This window comes from Lissotriton helveticus, chromosome 5_1 (genome assembly GCF_964261635.1).
Source record: "Lissotriton helveticus chromosome 5_1, aLisHel1.1, whole genome shotgun sequence".
Taxonomy (NCBI): domain Eukaryota; kingdom Metazoa; phylum Chordata; class Amphibia; order Caudata; family Salamandridae; genus Lissotriton; species Lissotriton helveticus.
Genome location: NC_136065.1, coordinates 233,638,617 through 233,661,363, shown reverse-complemented (window position 1 = coordinate 233,661,363; position 22,747 = coordinate 233,638,617). Strand labels below are relative to the sequence as shown.

Genomic DNA, 22,747 nt, shown 5'->3' with positions numbered 1-22,747 from the left:
ACTGAGCGACCTCCCACATGACCTAAATTACTGCTATTACTAAATGCTTGCTACTGTAAAGCATAGGAGCGGGTCATTAACTCATGATTTCTCCACACATAAGTTTGATTTTTATAAAAATATTTGTATTTATCTATTGTTTCATTATTTACTTATAAAAAGACTATGACATAACAATTCTAGTTCACATTGTCATAATTTCTTTCAGCATTATGGTTTTCCTGACCATGTATAAACAAATTCTAATAGTACATTTCTTAAATAGTTATCATCTCAATCTGTGTAAAGGAAAAACACTTGTAATAGAGACACAGAAGACTTTTTTTTAAAACATGTTTTTTTACCTCTTAGAAAGCATACACTAATAAATACTCACCCCACATTCATACCTCCTTCACATACTCCACACTCGTATCACTGACTCATACCATACACATTTATCCTCCCCAGTTCAACATCGCAAACACAGATGGACATACATTCGTGTTTAGGGTAAAGCCAATGACCGTTGGATGCTATGCTGATATCTGGGACATCATACTCTCAGGCCAACCTACGTTTCAATGGATTTAAAACATTATCTCCATCTTCATTAGGACCTATTAATTCTTTCGAAATTTCTTTCTTTTAGAGCCAGGTATGCCATGGGGAATCTAAAACCACAACAGTAAAATGTTACTTGTAGCTATCACATCACTACACTCCAGCCGGAGTGTCATTCATCCTTGTAACTTGAGCAGTCATTCAAGGTTTCAGCTCTCACGAACTCATTTTAACTAATTCGGGACTCTAGGCGCCTCCTACTTATGTACATTCTGATAACACAAGAGTTCTGTAACAAAAACTTCCCCCAGGGCCCAAAACCGGCCCCCACCCTTGTGGCGCACCAGGGGATTGCCCGGTGCCCGCAACGGCCAGTCCGGGCCTGCTCCGTTGTATTAAACACACGGGGCAGACTCTATCCTTTTCAATACCGGGACTGGCTTCATCCGCTCTATTTTTTATTCCCTTTTTTTTCCTTTTCTTTTACCTGGATGACTCTCTTAAACATTTAGATGCCAATTTGAATAAATATTTTCATTGTCACGGATCCCTTTCAGCGCGCATTCATTTCTTCAGATGCACTGGAGCCATGTTCGTAAAAAATTGCATTTTTCTCCAACACCCAGTGTAAAGAACCCAACAAACTGCTACTCACCAAACTGCTCACAGGTCAAACAGGCTCATCTGATGGAAATTTAACAGTGATTCCTACTGAATCCTCTTGTGGCATGTGGATTTTTCGCCATTTATATATTTGTGTTCAGCAGAATGAAACAGGGACAATATAATGGTTCAACAAAATACAACTGGAACTAAACAACAATACCAAGTAAAGCAAATGTCCAGCTCTGTAAAGAAAGAAGAACGATGATGTGCTGTTCTGTCGAGCACAGAATATTCATTCACCATATAAAATGCTATGCTATGACAGATACTTTCTTTGTGGGTTTCTGTGACTACTTTACATCCGTGTCTGAGCCCTGCAAAGCAGGCCGCCCATCAGGACGCTTGTCAATCGGACCATATGTATCATTCCAAGTTGCGATCGCAAATGCCGAAATTCACAGAATTTCGGCGTTTGCAATCGCAATTTGGCTCAGTGATATGTATGAAAGCAAAACTGCCTCGCAAAATAAGGAATCGCAAAATTTGCGATTCCTTATTTTGCGATTGCATTTAAGGAATCACAAATTGCTATTCCCTAAATGCAATATAAGAAGCACAAAAAAAGTGCAATTTGGCCTTAAGGAATCGCAAATTACCACCAACTTCAAGTTGGTGGTAATTTTCGATTTCTTTGAGAAATGCACTTTTTTGCATTTTTCAAAATGCCATGTGGCTCACATACATGCCCTTAGGGCATGTATGTGTGCCACATGTGCACACATGTACATTTCAGGGGTGCAACAGGGTGTCCTTTTGACACCCTTACACCCTTGAAATAGCATTCTAAATTTGCGATTCTCTAATTGAGAATCGCAAATTGAGAATGTCTTCCCATTCATTCCTATGGGCCTCTAGGCCCATAGGAATGAATGGAGAGGTATTCCTTAATTGCGAATTGCAATTTGCGATTCACAATTAAGGAATATGTAGGATTTGCAATATTATTTGCAAGTCCTACATACATAGCGTTTTGCGATTCTCAAATAGCGACTCTCTAAAAATCGCTTTTTGAGAATCGCAAATCCAAAGTTTCATACATATGGTCCTTCATGTATTCTGGTGATTAGACTTGTGTTTGATAATAAAAGTAGATTTTCAACAAAAAGTCAACCAGAGACTCAAAAGGCTGGTCATTTTTAATGTGTATGCAAATTTAAAGCTTAACAAGGAAAAAAAAATTCTTAACTCCCCACCAAATAGGCTCTGTGAGTTGAGAGCAGAGCATGCAGACAGCAAGTGGAGTACACTGGGAGACTTTAAGGCTAATTTATTCATTATGGACACCAATGACGAAGGGCATCATCTATGATATATACCATTGCGGCATCTATACTGCAGCATAATTTGAAGCCAGATTGGTAGTTGAGCAGGAGATGGTTATCACTGATGTGATCTTAGAGTTGAACATAGACAACTTTTTCAATTATTTTACCGATAAATGGTAAGTGAGTAATGGGCCTGTAGTTGTTACGGTCATCAGCACCTAGGATAGGTTTCTTTCTTTAGGACTGGGAGTATCTAGCCTTTTTTTAGTGCATCTGGGAAGGCATTGACAATGGAAGGTAGGGGTAAGAGAGCATCACCAGAGAGAGCTTTAACGAAGGACGATGGTAAGACATGATCTTCAGAAGAAGTGGTTTTGATGGAGTTGAGTATGTCAGTGAGATCTGGGAAAGATTGGGCTTTGAAGGCTGACCATTGTGGGATTCTATGGGAAGGGGCACTTTAAAAAATGAAGCAGGCTTGGTGCTGTCGATGTGTTGTTGAATCTTCTGAAGAGATTGATGGCATTGCAGTTTCTGTGGATTGAGAAATAGATGGGTCCGGCACGGGGTTGATACAGTGCTTAATTGTCTTGAAAAGAGTTCTGCTTCTGTTGGTGACTTCATTTATGGTGTTAGTGTATTATTTTGCTTTGGCTTATGTGATGAGCTGTCAGTATCAAGAAGACCTTAGGAGTTCTTTTTTTCTTCCATTTTCTTTCCAGTCTGCAGGTGGATCGTTTATTGTTAACGAGAGTACCAGGGTGCTGAAAGATTTGGTTTGCTCTTGCAGGTTGTCATTGGAAGAAGGATGTTTACATAGCTTTCAAAACAATTGTTGAAGTTGTTTAGATCAGTGTTGGGGTCAGATTTTGAGTTGATAGGGTGAGAGAGAGGTTTAGGCATTAAGTCTGTGGAGAAATCTTTGAAGGATCTAGGGTTTGGTCTTCTCTATGTGTTGACCTTGGATTGTATGTTGGACACTTATCTGTTTATTTGAAAGGTTTTATATAATGAGTACGGGACCCTCCCAGGAATCAGAGTGCTTTACAAGTGAATGAAGGCACAAACATATTTATCAGTCAAACATGGTCTGTATACATATATGACAAGAGAAAACAGCCAACGACCCGCAGATCTGTGCCTGCCTACATACCTGGGGAGAAGAGAGTTAGCCGTGCCTGCTTTCCTGTGCACCGCTGGGGACTCAGTGTCCTGTGAGCCCCCTGGTCTCTTTGACACGCATAAAAAGCTCCAGCAGTCAATCCCGGGGCAAGGACGGGCCCGTCCACCCCCTTCGGAGGCTGGGCTGGCCCCTCCTCTAACTCGCCCGACGCCAGCCACCTAGTTGGCCCAGACCTTGGCCCGCAGATGGTGAAACTGAAGTCTACTACACACGGATGTGAGCCCACTAACACTTTAGACTCCTTTATTCTGAGGGCTTCAGAAGCACTGGATAAGGAGATCGAGACTGTCAACTGCAGACTTTCCACGGGGATTTGTGGGCTCTGGTCCAATTAAGGGAACATATACTCAATGAGCCGCCACTAGTGCTGTCCGTGCTTGCAGTCAATCCCCCTAATTCATCCCCATAGCCAGACACTTCTCGTTCCATGCACATGATCACCCGTACGGATACTACAGTTTTCTCATCCTGGGTCCCTTAGAACCACCCTTAAAGAAGAAAAAGGGGGAGGGAGATCAGCTAATCCAAGCTCTGCTGTCCCTGAAGGCCCTAAGGTAGCCTCCCCATCTTCTCCAGTTGATTAGATTTTAATAATTGAACAGTCAATCACACTTTTATTGCAACCGGACTTAGATAGATTAACAAGAATTGAGGCCAATATAGGTATTCTATGTTCTGCAAGGAAGGGTTCGACTCAGCCTAATTAGATGCCTTTGGTTGCTGAGCCAATTCCTCATAACAACTTAACTGTTATACCTTTGTGTCCCACCAATAATTGTATGGTCAGTTTGGGCTGACCAAGAGGGGATGAAGGGGACAGGATTAAAGATTCTTATCCAGGAGGTACGACTTCAAGGGCCCATACAAGCCTCACCCAAATTCCAATGCAGCACCATAATTACCTGCCCCTCAACCTACCCCGGTAAATTATAACGCCCTACTGCTTCAGGGGACAACTAGTGCCCTTTTTAAGACAAAACTGGGACCCGGTAGAGAACATGTATCGGAAAGAGGGGGCCGAGCAGATTGCCATACAAGACTGGCCCTTCCTCCAGCCGCCTGCCCCTACACAATACTTTTGGCAAATGTTCCCAAGCTGCATAGTACACAGTAGGAAACCCTGGACCAACTCATGTCTATAGCATGCCAATGGATTTGTAAACATGTGGGGGGGCAGAGGAGATACTTTCCTGTAGTCTAATGGCAAGAAGGGTAGCTGGGTGTGGGCCTCAGAGAAATCTATCCAGGGGGATTGTGTGGTGGTTAACTTTAATTTGCAACACCTGGCTCAGCAATTGCTCACTCGGTTAACCTCAGGGCCATCACCGAACACTCAATTGTTTGTGTTACCACTGGGCAAACCGGTAAGACCCAGCCTTGGGGGCAAGACCCTGTGGCTCCCCTTAGAATTCTTCACTGTGAGCCCCTACATATCCGACCTTGACAATCTCTCACCCCACTCCCCATTTATAACCGAATTAGTGCCCTAGCAGGCTTAGAAGGTTGTGACTGACTGAGGGAGAAAATTGAGTATTCTTACTCCTGCTCCAAGTCACTCAATAGCAGGGTCAGTAACCCCCATGTATCTCATGACAGTTTGCAATCAGACCTTTTTAAATTAATCACCTGGAATATTAATGCATTGACATCCAAACTGTCTGACCCAGATTATTTAACAATTGTTACAGTTTATGACATGATATGTTTCCAGGAAACATGGGAAATTGAATTTATTAACCTGGATGGTTATCGTTCCTTTCATTACCCCACCCCTCCGTCGCACTCGGGCCGCGCCAGGGGTGGGATCTTGACCCTGCTAAAAAATACACTAAAACTAGAAGTCTTGCCATTTCACAATGACTTCCCTTACTATCACCTTCTACATTTAAAGGGCCCAGATGGTTATACACTTTTTAAAATGAACGTTTATAATAATAATTTCACTGGCAATATGAAGCAGGCTGTTGATATGTTGGAAGGGGAAATTAACATACTTTTTAACAACCTTATACAGTCCCCGAACATCCTGTGGGAGAGCAATTTTAATGCACACAGTAGCTCCTTTGTAGATAAAACAGTGTCTGGCATAACTAATGAGTCAGGGGAGCCCATTCCTCATTTTAGGCACAACTCATGTTTGGAATAGATTGTTTCTAAATAATAATTTGGAACCCTATACATCCCTGCTTGGGCATGTTACAAAGCACATTAGGCCTTACCACCCAAGGTTCAACCTTAGACTAACTAATGGTTTCGGTACCTTTTAAAAATTCTATCTGTGAAGTTTTAATTAAGCCTTTTGGTTTTAGTGATCATGCTGCTATTATTTGTAACCTTGAATGGGAAGGAATTCATCCGAAGCAGACGAGGCATGTCAAACCCTCGATAGCCAGAAATAATGGGACTATCCTCAAATGGGCAACAGTAGACAAACAAAAAACTGTTCCAGTTGAGGGCGGAAATTGACTAAATGACATCTTGACTTGCCTAGCACTGTTGCCTAACCCCAGTCAGGTAGCCACGGCCTTTGAACAGATATTATGTGATATTAAAAGTGTTCTAACTAGGAAAAGACCTATCTTCCATAAGTTAGATCCAAGATGGTTTGATCAAGTATGTACCAAGTCCTTATCAAACCTACATCCGGCCCTTAGATCCACCCGTGGAACTGGTTAAGCTTCTGCGTCTCCGATATAAAGAGGCAAGGAAGGCAAGAACCAAAACTCTCAAGGAAGAAGCTTAGGAACAACTGTACTAAGCAGCCATTTCAAATATTCATGGTCATTTTTGGAGAGTTATCAATGCTCCCTTTCTCAAACCATCTATGAATTCCAGCTTGGACAGTCAGGTGGCGAGGAAGCTTGGGTTGCATACTTCTCCTCAATATTCAACTCAAATACTGAGGGAGCGGCTACACAGTGAGTAGCCACTATCGCTTCTTCAAAATATGTTCTAATTTTTATAGGCTCTTATTCAGTGCTCCAGTAACAGAGTCCCCGGCCCTGATAGTACTCCGATAGAATTCCTCATGGAGCAGCCAGACCTATGGGGACCAGTGCTGAGCTAAATCTGAGGCCAAAAACTATAGACCAATTTCACTCTGGATATCACGGCTAAACGTATGGGTTGCATTTTATTAAATAGATTAGAGGAATGGCCCACCCGTAACAATGTCTTGATTCAGGTGCAATATGGTTTTAGAAAGGGGAAAGGTACCCATGACCAATGCCTCAACTTAAGTCTGCTAATAGCCAAGTATACTCAAACCAAGCAAGGCAAGCTATACCTGGCATTTATGGACTTATCAGCAGCTTCTGACAGCTTTGCCTATCACCACCTGTAGAGAATAATGCAAGAAAAGGGCATTGAAGAGGCCAATATTGTTTTTATCAGGCAGCTTTATTCCTCGGCTTGAGCCTGCGTCTGTCACGGGAGACAGGGAGCATGCACTAAGTTGTTCCCAATCAACAGGGGAATTCTACAGGGTTGTGTACTCATCCCATTTCTTTTTTTCATCTATACCAATGGGGTGGAAACACCCCTGTCGAACTCAAACTCAGATGTTTCTAAGATTAAGAATGTGCGCAACCCAATTCTACTTTATGCAGACGATGCGGGGCTAATTGCCCATACGGGCTTAGCCCTACAAAAATTATTAACGGTCTGTGTAAGTTACATGAGCATTCTAGATTTAAAAATCAATGAGCCAAATTCCTTTATTTTAATTACTGGCCGTAAAGATAGGAAGGTTCTAAATTTTTATATAGCCGGTCAGAAAATAGCCCAAATTGATACCTTTTCTTATCTTGGGGTAACATTCGATAGTCAACTAAATTGGTCCAACATGATTACCACAAGGGGTTTATCGATGGAAAAAAGTATTGTTGCTCTGAAATCTTTTACAAAAGAACTAGATTGAAACCCCTTGATATGGTTAAAAAAACTTTATACTGCAAAATCTGCCTCAGTAGCAGCCTACGGGGCATGCATCAGGGGATTTTCAACTCTCCAGGCCATCGAGGATATCTTCTGGAAAAAAATAGTTGGCCTCCCCGCAAGTTGCTCTAACCTCATTTGTCACACAGAATTGGATGTTCCATATATTATTGACATAATTAGCCAAGCTCCAATTATACTATGCAAAAACAACAGTTGATGGACAGAATGCAGAACAATGTCATACATTCACCCCAGTACAGAGATCTGGGCCTAAATCCATCGCTTTTGTGCTCACCATGCCATTCCAGTTTGAACCCAGCCATGTGCAAATTAGTCTTGACCCAGTGCCTCATGGGAACAGTCCAGCCCGAACTGCCAAGCCAGGTCCTCCCTGGACTGGAAACTAGCATCGTAGACCGAAATCGGGGTTTCACCCTTCTTTAGCCAGGATAGCTTGATTCCAGTGGCATGGAGAGCACGGGACCCACATCTGGGCATACCCGTCCCACTCGGGGTGAAAAATGCAAAAACAACATTTGATGAGACAGAATGCAGAACAATGTCATACAATCACCCCAGGACAGAGATCTGGGCCTCAATCCATTGTTTCTTTTGCTCCAATTATACTGTGACATTCTATTTGGAGAAGAGACTCTGTTAACCTCACACAGAAGTTAATAGAAGACTGTCTCTTGAATATGGTCTTAGGATCCCGTAGATTACATACATTAAAAATATCCTCTCTTCCCTTGGTCTAGAGCACTTACTCACTTTACCATCACATTGCTCTACTATCTCAAAAAAATAGATAAAGAGCCAATTCTTTAAACATAGGGACACTGAGAGATTTAAAACCAACTGTCAAAAAATTTCTGTAACATCTTATCTAAAGGGTCCGATTGACCAATAAGGCATAGCCCCATATTTATTTACTGTGACAAACCCACACCATAGATTTATCTTATTAAGGTTTCATCTGAACTGTATACCCTGCATGTTGGCCCATCCATCTGGAATCTATTCTATACACAATCTTCCTTCCTGTCCATGTGACGGCATTTCCACACAATCACATTTATACATTTTTTTTTCTGCAAATTTTATGTGGAACACCGTAAGAGATTCATCCTGCTACTTATGCGCAAACATAATTACACACAATGCCGCCCAGGAAGGTATTTTTTACAATCACTGCCTGATCACTTAGCTTGGTACTCCATGGGGTCTTTTTTACCCCTTTTCCTGGAAGACCAGGCAATTACATAATAATAATCTATGAATTAGATGATTTACCTTGTTTTAAATTGATGCTCTTCTCCTTTTAATACTTTGCACAATGATGAATGTTTTTAACTGTTTCTCTCATCACTTTGTACTATGATGGATGTCTTTGCTATATTTGAATATTTGTATATTTGTACATTTATGATCTTTATAAGAATCGAATAAAGTGATTTGACTGACTGACTGACAAGAGAAAAGTTTATCCAAAAAGATAAAATTATTAAATCTATTTTAAAAATGTGTTCATAAATATAAGTTTGACTTCTTTCTGAAAGATGTAGTTAAAGGGATCAAGCTTTTTCAGGGTGAGAGACTTCCAAATATGAGGGGCAATTCCAGAGAAGGTTCTATTGTAGGTTTTCTTCCTGGAGAATCTCTGTGGTTTTGGCAGTAAGGTGTTGGAGCTTCTAGAGAATCTTGAGCCACCCGATCGTTCAAGCTTCTTAGCAAGATAGCCTGGGGTATTGAAGTCTAAAGCTTTATGACTCATGCATGCAATATGCGGTTGAATTCTTGCTTCATAGGGAAGCTAGTTGAATTATTTCAGGTCAGGAGAAATGTGATTGTTCCTTTTTGGTCCGGTGATGAGTCTTGCAGCCAAGTTAAGGGAGGCCCTTAATGGGGCTGCTGTGGATCTGCACAGGCCAGACAGGGTTGTGCTTTCATACTCAATCTGGGGATCACAAGGGCTTGCACGGCAGACTTGAGGTCTTTTTCAGGAAGGGCAGGTTTTAGTTTTCTTAATATGTGCATTTGGAGGTTTGATCCTTTAGTAGATACACTGATGTGCTTCTTCACATTGAGGTTTTTGTCAAGAGTAATTCCTAGTGATCTTGCTGAATAAATAATTTATGGTGTGCAATTGAATGCAATTAGTTGCACTAAGCAGCAATATATAAATGAAAAGTTGTTGGTCCAGTACAGATTATGGGTGGTTTGCATTGGATTGTTGGTGGTGCTGAGAAGACAAGGTCAAGGATATGGCCTTTTGAGTGTGTTAGTTATTTTACAAACAGTACCACTTGAGTCTGTCTCTGGTGTTGAAGAGAGTTTGTCTTATATTCTTTTTTAGCTTGGGTTGTCTGTGAGGTTTAAGTCACCCAAGAGGGTGGTGTGGCCATGCAGGATGAACCAAGTGCTGAAGAGATCTGCAAATTCATCAATTAGATCCTTTTTCTGTTCAGGAGGCCTGTAGATGAGAGGGAAAGGGGCTGTCTGAGTTACAGAGAGTGGAAAATAACATGTCACCTAGTACACTGCATTGGGTGTAACAGTTTGCCTAGGGTATAGGACCGGGAGGACCAATGGATTACTGTGAGGCCTCCTTCATTCTTATGTGCATGGTCCACATGATAAATGCTGTAGCCAATGGGAGGAAAGACTTTTAAGATGTGAGAAGATGTGAGTGTGAACCATGTTTCTGTGATGAGGGTGTTAAGCTTTTGATAGGTGATGAGGTCTGCGATGTCTGGTGTGTAGAGTACTGTGAGTGTTAATGAGCATGAGTTAGAATGTGTATTCTGTTGTTTAAGGGAGTGCCTGTCAAACAAATTCACAGATCCAGTCCTACTCCTCTATGCTATGCTTCAATTGGTGGCCAGCACATTTCTCTCAACCCTTAAATATAGCATGATAGCCTGTCAGTAAAAATGAGTAGGGTGGACAAATGTTGCTCAGTGCAGGATATAAAAGTAGGTGATTTGAGTTTAGCAGAATGGATACTGCTTCACATCACCCAATCTGAAGGTCCACTCATCTGACTTACAGTTGGTGGACTTTAAGTATGTCAGTGATGGAGCCTACTCTATCCGAGGTTCACATATAATACAATTCGTCCAATTTGGGGAGGACGATTGTATATGGTTTTTGGTGTTGCAGATTGGTGAAACCTGGTGGTGAGGGACAGTAATAAAAAAATAATGACCTGCACAACATAAGAAGCAGCTTCTATGGTGTTGGGGTCATTAGTTTTACTTTTTTCAAAAACAAACTCACACTTAGGAGAGAGAGGCAACATACAGATTCTTCACTGCTTTACTCACTTGTGAAGACCAGATTATAGGTGACGTCCACCCCATGTGCTGGAGAGGAAGTAATGGTCATACTTACTGCTTTGAGTGTAATAGCCTGGTCTGATCATCTGGTAGTACATGTCCTTCTTCATGCATCCATCTTGCCTGGAGAAATAATGCAGAAGTACATGCTTATTACTTTGAAGAAACCCTTCTGAAGAAGAGGAAACTCTGTCTGTAAATGCATGAAATTAACTAGGTGCTCAGTTACTAGGCACAACTGATAGACGTGTACCTTCATGATAGCCTCAATGAATAGGAAAGCACCTGTCAATTAGTTTAAATGGTTGGGGCACCTGTAGCCCTACTGTAAGCATATTTCTGTGTATCTGTGTACAGTATACAATTCTGTACTTGCTCGCCAAGCCAAATGAGCAATGGTATCACATTGTCTAGGGCTTCTGTGTGAAATTATTTGTAGTTTAATTTGACCAAATTAGAATTATATTTGTTGGGATTGTGTTTAAACTGTGATTCTGAGCATTTAGTACAGATTTGGATCTACTTCGCCCCCTTTTCTCTCTGCCACTTTCAAGCCAAGTAGGGCTTCCTAGCAGCGGAGCTCCACTTGGTAAATTTGTGTATTGAGTCAAAATTGGTTATAGCTTTAGTCTGCCCAGTCAGTGACTCCTAGGGCCACCACTGGAACTAGGTAACGTAACAACTAGGGGAATCCTTCCTTTCTAAAAAGATCCTTCAGGGCATTCAGGTAAGGGGCCATAGGTTAATGAAACTGACTGTTTGGAACTGTTAGGTCCTGGAAAGGTCCTAGGGGCAGAAACTACTCTGTCTCTCTATCTGCCAGGCACAATGATACTCATCATAACTGGGGAAAACTGTCATTGAGCTTAGGAAATTAGCATATAGGGAGCAAATCCTCGTATGCAGCACAAGGAAAGGATTGCTGGCACTGTGCTGTAGGGGACCGCCACCCCTAGGTATAGCCCATGTACTGGGCTCTAAGCGAATGTCACTCCTGGCTGGACCCCTGGACTCCCAAAGTCTATCGCTCTGGCTACAGCCCCTCAAAAGATCAACTAGGGAGAGCCCCATCACTGGTAAAAATCATCACCAGTTCAACAGGGAGCAGACAGTCACCCCGAGACTTCAGCTTGCAATTGAGACACTTGCAGTACCAGTATCAATCATCACTTCTACCTCTTCTCTCAAGATGGAAGACAGTAACTCTACTCTTTCTGATGGTCCTCCTGGTCTCAAATTCTTGTATCTATGTCACCATATGATACCATATACAACTTCACTACCTGGTCTCTCATCTGCAGCTGGATAGGCAAATAATGCATCAATGGTCCTGTGGTACCTTGCTGGCATCTGGAGGTCACAGATACAGATGAACCCAGCACACCTAACTAACCACTCAGTGCTAACCTAGCAGGTCTGTGAAGACTACATAGATCTGCCACATATTGCTGATCACCAAAGCACTGTAATATAGTACACCCTGCAGTTCCCCAATAGTCATCTTCCTTGAACACCAAAATCCTATTATGACAAAATTATGTTTATAGCACACTGCCTCTTGTTAAATCTCCTTAATTGACATTTCATAATGGCAATCATATAAAATACTATAATGAAGTCTACCCGGGCAGATGTCTGATTCACATTCACTGCTTCTCCACAACTGTCACCTCTCCCAGACCCAGGCCCATAAACTCACAAAGTAGATGACCTCCTGCCACAAACGGCATAGGAAATGGGGCTAAGAGCATAGAGAAAAATGACCAATTTAATAAAAGAGCCTGCAAAGCCAATAACTGCTGGCAGCATACCACAAAACATATTTCTCACACTTCTTCATCCATTACAATGACAAGCTCTGAATTCCATAACAAGATAACCACACCTCGATAGTTATCATGCAAGACACAGAAAAACTTCCCACGTAGGCTCAAACTAAAGACAACACACGTTTAACTGCACACTCACATGGTGTATCATACCATTCATGTGGATAAGTGTTTCAGCTCGGTCAAAAGGGGTTTTGCATACTCAGATTGCATGCTACCTCAAAAAACCTCCTGAGACCAAATTTCTAATTCCCTGCAAGACAATGGTTCTTGACTTTAAACTACTGACTGTTTCACTCTTCTTTCTTTACATCAAATTACCATCTCCTTACCTTCCATCCACTGCATGGCTCTTCCCTCTAAGTACAGCCTTCTCTACATCACAAGTTTGCATTATTCTGTACTGCTGTATCCCAGCATATTGCCTACACCTCATTTTATAGCTCACAACAGCCCCTTCTTTGAAACCACATCGCTGCAACCTAACAATATTTAATCTCCTCTATCCTATCCTCCATCAAACTATTGTCATGAACTCAAGTGCCCCCACTTATGAGTTTCTACACAGATAACTTGATAATATAGTATTTTGTCACAGCACAGGGTGGCTTCAAGAAATATGTGAACAATTGAAATAGCACACAGTGTTCTCTGGCTGACGAGTGTTGGAGCATAAGTAAAGTATGCCAAATGTGCTTACAAAGCTGTCAGTAATGCCTTTACAGGTTTAATGGAAGGCTTTGTCCGCAGAACTTGGCCTGCACCACTTATGCCAAACAGCCTTGTAACAAGGTGTTCCTTCAAAAGGTAATCTGTGAACCACTAATGCGACCTGGCGAATGTTTTTTTCTCTATTCAGGACTTTCTGGATACTCAGATTCAGGGTTGCCTCATTCACAAGAGAAAATACTTTAATAGTCTAAAAGAGGGACTGTAGAATCTTCGAAGCTGTGGCTAGATTGATTACTTTACTACTGGTTTTTTTTGCACTATAGGGAAGTTGTAGACTAATGTTTAGAAGAGAAAACAAGAAGTGGTCAGTTGAAGATAGTGGTCAAATTTTACAGATAAAAGCAGGAATTGTCAGGCTCATCTGGAAGCCACGATGGGCTCTATTGGCATTGGTCACACATAGGCCGATCATCATGATATAAGAAATATGCATTGGAAAGAGCCCCTATGCCTTCTACCCTACAGGGTAACACTCTCTATCTAGTAGGTAGTCATCACTGCCCAGCCACTGTCTGCTCTTTAATTGGTTTGCCCAACACTTACCCCGGGAGGCCCATGCTGACCTCCAGGTCCCCATTTTCATGCGCGGTGATCAAGTTCACAGGCATCTTAAACATCGATTTCATCTTCATAAATTGAGAGCAGTTTGATGCCACCACGGTTGTGTACCACTTTCCTAGAAACTAGAGAAGAGCAGAGAGCCAATTAGTGGAGGGCATGAAGAAAGCAAAGCTCACAAGACAAGAATCTTCTTGGAGGAAAAAGTGCCCATACTGGGAGCAAGTCGCCTATAGAGTCAGTGCTGCGGACAATGGACTATCAACGTATTTCTCAACTTGCATCGTAGACCCCAGCGCTGTCACCATTTGTAACCAAGTACCACTTTGTATCACAACAGGGCTTTTATATGCCCTTAAATGCAATTGTATCTCCCCAAAATGTCAAGAAATGCAGGTGCCTTGCAATTGCCCTTGTGTGTATCGGAAGTGCTAACAGGACATTATGCTGTTATCCACAAATATTTAGATGAGGAAACCTTTGTTATGAGGTTGTCACCAACAAACCCATTAATACATTTTTTATAGTGAGTGTTTACACCTAGTAAGCAGTAAAGGAGCCTGCTGGGCAGTGTGTTTTTTTCCTGAATAATACACTGTGCGGGAGACGAGGCCCCAGCAGGACTTACAGCTTTAAAAAATATATGTACATCCCGGCACTGGAGCGCATAACCCCACATTGCGCTGTTTATTTAAACATGTCCTGCTGACTAGACCAGTCCCTGCCAAGCAGCATGCCTATAAGAAAGATAGGGGAAACATCCTTTACAACGAAACTTTTACAACGCAGTGCTTTTACAACGCAGGTTTTACAACGAAAACCATTACAACGCATTACCTTGGGGGCCGCTCTAGGATAGGGAATAGATTTAATTTACTATCCAACACTTTCCCTAGTGTCCACGGGGACTGGAGTTGGAATAGTAAATTAAACTATTCACTATCCAGCACCCCAAAGCGCTATGCGTTGTAAAGGTTTGCGTTGTAAAAACTGCATTGTAACAGCATGCGTGGTAAAAGCATGCGTTGTAACGTCATACATCCGAAAGATAGCAGTAGCAAAGCCAATGGGTTCTCGCCTTTTCGACCTATTGGCTTTGGCAATGCAGTTTCACAATGCTCTCTAGCCCTGGAAAAAAAGTAAAATGCTTTTTGGCAATGCTGCATAGCATTGGTGAAAAAAAAGACCTGTACTGTTATTTAAGTTTTGTATGCTGTGTGGTCTACAAGTGCTGAGGTCTGTTGTATGTGGTTCCTGTTGTCAGTAGGGTTGCTGCATAGACTGTTTGTGCTAGGTTTCTGATTCGCTACTAGGGCTAGGGTTTCCTATTGGATTTATAGATTAGGGCTTTGGCTTTAATTGCCTGTTAGGGCTAGGGCTGTAATTAGTTAATAGGGCCAGGTCTCCCATTGGCCCTAGGGTTAAGGTTTAGGGTTCCGACCCGTTAGTGTTAGGGCTAGGGTTCCATTGGCCAATAGGGCAAAGTTAAGCATACAGCTCAGGGCGTCTCAGCCTGGGCATCGAGTCTAAGGGTGGAGAGTAAAAGGACAGCTGCCTTTTGGGTTGAATGGAGAATATAAGGGCTGTTGCCTGTTTGGGATGGGCAGAGAGGACAAGGCCAGTTGTCTGTTTGGGCCTGTTCGGGCCGGGACTAGGGCCAGAGATGCTGCCCAACTTTCACTTACAAGCTACCACCTTAAGCCCTCCACATACACCAACATTCAAACACGATATCAGCAAAGGCATTCCACTCACACAAAATTTCAATCTGTATTAAACCACTACACAACCACTGCAACCCCCCACAAACCAAACCTACACACAATTCTACCCCAACTACAACGCTAAGGCACCTGAATTATCATAGAAAACGCAACTATGTCCTATACTACTAACATATCCACACATCACCAACACAAAGCCACATTATACATAACTTTAATGCATCCAGACACACACTCTCTGTTCACACAAAACACCAGCTCTATCCTGTACTTGCTCCTAACAGATCCCCTTTCTCATGACAAATCCTATACTTAACTATCTAACACATTCACCTCCTCTTTTTACCAATTATACACAACCATACAATCCTTACACACCACTCCACCACACACATTACCTATTCCAGTGATCAAATCTAACACAAACACTCATAACTCTTGCCATCCCCTCTTACACACCACATACTCTACTCCAAAACATATCACCACCCCTGTACTATTCAAATACCACTCACCAGCAGTACTGTAAATACAAATCTTTCACGAAAAACCACTACATCAACATCTCCTCTCACTACTCCACAAAAACAAAGCACACAAATCTCAATATATTATTTTCCTTACTTGTATATTCCCTTATTATTATACTCATGTATCTATATATTTATTATTTTAGTCCTATTGTTCAAGAAAATAAATACTCTCTCAAAAGCTTTACTCTGTCCTACCATCACCCTACACCTCTATCAATGTATCCTCTATCTTCTCACTCTCTCTCATCCCAAATCCTTTCTACTACTATCTCCAAAATAACCCTTCTTCAACTCCTCTCTCCTCTACACCTCGTGGCTCACCCCAAACATCAGTTTACTACTACTATGATCTACAAAAAAACCACCCTACTAAATTCTCCCTCATAATATCTTTCCCTTGACTCATCCCAGATCAAATGTTTCTACTCTGATTCTCTTTCTCCCTAATCCTTTTCTACAGGCTCGTCCCTTCTCCATCTCTCCTTTACTCATCCCAGACCTCAACTTACTACTATGATCTCCCAAATAAAACTTCTGGTATTCTTCCCTCTTCTATCTCTCCATTACTGTATTAAATCCAACTAACAGACTCACGTATCCTTCACTCCAATTAACTTGTATATCCCTATACTAATACGATACTTATATTGCTCATTACTAATCCACTACCACTACTTTTGGGTTCCAGAGTAGTGTGCTACTCGCTTAAAAGCACTTTGATGCCTCATCAAGGGTAGTAAGCGCTATATAAATTCACTCACATAAGCAATGTTGGCTCTGGCAGGTGCCGTGCCAAGATGTAACAGTGCATATTTAGTATTTGTTTTCAAAGAGCCATCCTAATGTGCAGCATGTTTTCCCGGAAGCCTTCCCTCGCAGCCCCAGAACACAATATAATGTACTGCAGAGTTTGTACAGTAATTGCAAGCATGACTTGTGCAAAAAAAGAACTTTGAGGTAATCTTATCAACTTGAAAAAACAGCAACATGGATGTATTGGTTGACATGTGGTTTAGACCACAGTACAAACTCCATTTGCATGAAGAAAACCTTTTAAATCCAACGCTGGGTTATTATGATAGACTTGTCTTGTTTGTTGCCAAACATTAGCTTCCAGTTTCCTTTAAACGAGTATCCTATCCTTTTTGAGGTTTCTAAAACTGTCAGTTCTTCCTTCTCCCTTGATTCCCGTCAACTCTGACAGCACACGTCACCATATGTCAGGGCGTTTCCGGGTCGGTGTCAGAGCCAGTTCCAATGCAAAGGGCGTCACTGCCAAGCCAGCCGGAGCGTCTAAGGCCAGCTGTAGCCCACTGGTTAACCCTGATCCTGATTTTTTTTTATGGCCAGCTTCTGCAGGACAAGGGGTCCTAACAAGGTCATTACTTCATTCGTTGCAGCAAGGGTCAGTCATAGCATGTCCTTTATAGGTCTCGCCTAGTGAACGCAGCGCATGAGCTGCTTCGCCTTGGGAGACTATTGTCGTCGCTTTGGTGAGCGAAGGGAGACAAACCATGTGCGCACACAGACGGGCACTGTGCACACGCATGGCGTCTCCCCGCTGGCTCACCCGCTCCCACCCCGCGTTTGTTTAAGAGACATACACGCGTCTGGCGCACGGCGTGATCATATGTCCTGCTCGCTTGTTCTAGCTGTGTGTTTGGCTCCATCCCGGAGGGCAGTCTAAACTGAGGTTTATGCATGTCTTTGCTTCAAGTTTGCATCGTGTAGAAAGGTACTTTTATGGTTTCTTCTTCCTGGTATCTAGACATGGGAGTTTCCAACTTTTTTCTCAGAGTGCTACAGATGGATAGCAGGAATCGGCGCGGACAGCTGGTGCGATACATAGACGTGAAGTTTGGATGCTAATGTGCATTTTCACAGTACTAATGTGGGAGAATGCCTCTAATCTAGGTGGGGCCGTCTAGGTGGGGCGCGGTGATGTGTAAATCGTGTAGAGGGATCCGATGTATTGGAAATGAGTGTGGCCCCCAATGGGGCGAACGTTACCGACTTGATCTGTCTGCTACGGCGAAGAATAACGCGGTATTCTTCGCCGGAGCAGACAGATCAAGTCGGACTGTCCGTGGCTATCAAGCATTACATTAGGTATTACCCTTGGTAACGTTCACCCCATTGGGGGCCACACTAATTTCCAATACATCGGATCCCTCGACATGATCTACACACCACCGCGCCCCACCTAGACTGCACCCCTGAACTGACTCCATTCATTGCCCAGTCATTTCTGCCAGTGAACCCGGCTGGGTTCACTGTGAGTACTTTTGCTTCACTTTTCACGCACAGGGTTGACACAGCACACCAAACGTGACCTAGCACTGGATAAACCAGATGTCCCCCATCCTATGGTCCTTATGAGACCCTTTTTTTTTGCAACAGGGTCGAATCGCCGTCGACGAATAAAGGAAACAAACCTTGCAAACAGCACTTATGACTGTATAGAGTGTCTGTGTATCTCTCTTGTCTATATTCATAATGGTTGCTTTCCTTGAAAGAACTATTGCACAGAAACCTTGTAAATACTGTCACCAGTAATCACTCAATTGTATTTTTTGGTTCTTCATATACACACTGGGGACACCTTTGCACTGTAAAAATCCTGTAAATGTACATATTTTGATTTGTTTTTGTAAATTCAATTGCATTGTCAAAAATCCTTCTCTGTGAGCATCCTTTTCTCTCTCTGACATCCCGCATAACCCTTTTTTATAATCGCTATTATGATTTATTGTTACTATACCAAGTAATCATATCACTCCACTGGAACCGCTAACTTTGGGACTAAACATGGACATAAGAGTCCCTAGAAAATGGATCTAGTATGTGGTCATAAAAATCAATAAGCACTTTACCAAATGTATCCCCATATATCCAAGGTGGCCCAAAGACATGGTTTAAAATTAATACAATGCATGGAAGTAACTGATATCCCCGCATCTAGTGGGTCGACATGTTTCCGCCTGTGTGACAACTCCAGAACGTGGTCCCTGGCTTTATTCAGGACCAAGGTCCTTACTGTCCTAACTTCACTCTGTAGCCACTTTCATATGTCCACCAGCATGCAACCACAAAGAACCTATTTGTATAGTGCTGCTGGACAAAGTTAGCTGAATCTACGAGTTTTGGGTGGTCCTGTATTTAAACATAAAATATGAACATCAAAAGCACAGTGAGACAGTACTGTACACTGGGCATGCAAAATGAGAAAAAAAGAACGTAAAAGTAATACCAAATCAGCAGGCAATGTCTCTAAACTAAACTAGAAAGGGCCCCATGTAGGAGGTCATGGGGAAACCCTTGTAGTTATACTCTATAAGTCAATAATTTAGAATACGATTAAGAGCCCACTGAGGCCTAATGGGTCTATAGTAGAGCTCAACTTAGCCCCTTGCAGTTAATTCATCAAAGGTGTCCTTCCTTTTTATTTAGAAATCACAACAGACCTTCTGCATGTTTTCCCCTTCCGTGGTACCCGTGTAAGAGCGCTTCAGGGACAAGCGTCAGGGTGCGTCAGTATTGTGCTACATTGTGTGATCCATGTCAACATGTTGACATGCCGGGCTTCTGGAATGTATGTTTGAAGTCACGGAACTAGATTACAGGCTCGTGCTGCAAAGGGCCAATGTGTATTGCTCAGGAATTTGCAAATATAATTGTCTAGGGAACTTGATTCACCTAATATATATTCCAATAAGCCTGCAGTCAAGGAACAACAAACTAATCTCTCCTTAGTGTGTGTGTTTATAGGCAATTGTATGTGCATAGACCTTTATCTGTCATGCCTGCATTCATGTGCATATAATTTGGGCAAACATTCCACATCTTGCAGTATGCAAGGCAATATTTGTGGCGATCCTATTGTTTCTATAGGGGGAACTGGAAGTATCACATAGCTGTCATTAATGCCCAATGTATATAGCCTGCTAGTGGTTGTAAGTAATCTGGGTGTAGCCTGTAACCAAGGTATGTCATTGTTTAAGCGTTCAATGTGTGTCTTTAAATGGTACACCCACCTGTATTCTTTGTTGAGGAGGGTCTTTTGTACACTAGTATGTTGATGTACAATCACCTTTTCAAGAACCACTCGTCTGGGGTCATATTATGCGTACTTACCCTGTTTGCACCACAGCGCACCTTAAAATAGGTGCACCTGGTGTAAACAGGGAAAGTGCACCCAATCACATTGAATGCTCCGCCCCCAGGGCATTGAAATGAAAAACGGAGCGGCTTTGAAGCAGCCGCTCTATGTTTTCATCTGCAGGTGCCACACACCTGCACTTTTAAGGGGGATTACAGATCCCCTTCCAGGCGGGTGCAGTGAGTGACTGCACCTGTCTGCAAGGGGATGTCTCTGTGAGTCCTTTCCCCCCTCCAGAGGGTTGCCATCAGGGGGCGCACTGACAGTGCTCCACCTTTTATATAGCGCACTGTCAGTGCACCTCCTGACAGTGCCTTTGCCTCTGCGCCCACGTCTATAATACTGCGCAGGCGCAGAGACAAAGGGATTCCCTCATTTGCGTGGGGCCACGCTCCCATGCAAACGCAAAGTCCCTCTGGCGATATCACTGGTGCTATATGTCCGCCAGCACTATCTGTATTAAAGAAGGGGCCGCACAAGCGTCTACGGCCCCTTCTGAAATATAAGAATATAGCACACATAGAAAGAGGAGAACAACGAGGAGAAATGGAAACATTTCTCCTCATTGCGCTTCCCTACGCCTCCCTTGGCGAGGCATAGCATTGAGACGCATTACCAGATGTACGATTTCCCATAAATCTTAGAATGTGTCAGGTTCCATGAGTAATATGTGGGAACGCCCAGAGCAACACCAATGGAACACCCCTTTTACGCAAAGTGCTGCATGTAAAGGGCCGTATTTACAAGGACAGGAAAACCAGGCAGGGTGGCTTTTCGTGTCCTTGTAAATATGGGGTAGCAAAATGCGCCACCCGTGTGTCACAAACAGTGATGCACAGGCAGCTCAAGGGGTTTGTAAATAAGCCCCTAAGTTTCTAAGATTTGATATGTGTTGCTGACGAGCAGAGCGTTGGTATCCTTACCTTCTCAGTGTCAAAGTCTTTCATCACTGGGACATCCATCGCTTCAACCTGAAGAAGGCTTGTCAGGGCCAGACCCAGGCTTACCCACAGCACAAACATGATGGTCTTCTTGGTGTTGGCCTCGGTGTATCTCTTGGGAGCGGGGTTGTTTCGGGGTTCTTGGTTCTGCCTCTTAGGGGACTGTTGACTACTGGTGAGCAGGATGCACATTTATACTCTCTGAGGAAGCGAAGCAGGAAGGGCTTGTGCTGCCAGGTTGGTTTATGTAACTCGTTGCAAAACACAGGAGAACAAGAGAAGGCTTCATGTTCTGGGGACTATACGTACTGTTAGTAATCTTATACTCACGCTGATAACACTAGCTTAAGTTTTGGAACCATGGGCCTATTATCTTTAAAAGATCCTGTTTTCTGAATGAGTGGATTCAGAATCTGGCTCGCAGACATGATTGTCCCAGCCTCTCTGCTCCAGTGAGGACCACCGGCTACAGCATCGCTTCCAGGCAGGTCATGGCTAAAAACATGATTATGCGCCCACCGCTAACATTCAGAGTATTGAAAGGAAAAAAGGCTACTTGAGGTGTGGACTAAGGAAGACAGCCTTCTTCCCTGCATGGAATATGAGCTTATCTGCCTCAAGGTGAGGCCTCGCCTCATTTAGCTAAGGAATGGTGGAACTAAAAAGGCATATGAGTTGGTATTAAGCAGTACAATTCATCTGCAGACCTTTTGCATTCACAAATACAGTACGGGAATTGCTCAGTGATAGGTAGCACCATCACCCCCATCACAAATGAAGGAGGGAAACTTCTCAAATAAGGGGGAGGTAGTGGCACACTTCTTGACTCTTCCTTGGACTCGTAACCCATTAAAAAAGCACACTACCTTCCGTAGACGTATGGAGGACCAAAAGCCTTTTTCATTCCCTAAAACAATGTTTCTCTCTGTTAATTTTCATGGGTTCACCCTCAAAAAGCACGTTACCACACCCTCTTTGGAGACTTTGAGTGGCACTTCATATATGCACAGGGGTAACAGCAGCAACCGCCACCTCAACATGGTAGTATTGGAAAGGGAGGGACTGAAAATGGAAGTGGAGAGGGTGGGCTGACTGAGTGGGGTTGTGGCGACGTGATAAGGCAGGAAACAAAGTGCAACCTGCATAAGGAGACATTTAAAATTAATATATAACCACACCAAACACCTGTTTGCGCAGGGCTCAGCGTTATAAATGGTGTAGTGCTATTCACACCCAGTAAATATAGAGTGTGATAACATCGACAACGTCATTAAATTTTGACAGGTTAAATCTGCTAGAAATGTATTTGGTGAAAAAAGCCCAGAAACTGTGGATTT

The 22,747-nt window shown here is 42.8% G+C and overlaps 1 protein-coding gene across 1 annotated transcript in view; it reads right to left on the bottom strand.

Annotated features, from left to right (window-relative positions):
* Window positions 1–21,491, bottom strand: part of LOC144753076 (lipocalin-15-like) — a 43,627-nt gene extending 22,136 nt beyond the window's left edge. The window contains exons 1-3 of the mRNA XM_078640866.1: window positions 21,393–21,491; window positions 14,039–14,178; window positions 10,990–11,057 (exon numbers count right to left, since the gene is read on the bottom strand). Of these exons, the coding sequence (XP_078496992.1) occupies window positions 10,990–11,057; window positions 14,039–14,178; window positions 21,393–21,491 (307 nt within the window). The remainder of the gene's footprint in view (window positions 1–10,989; window positions 11,058–14,038; window positions 14,179–21,392) is intronic.
* Window positions 21,492–22,747: the final 1,256 nt, after the last annotated feature.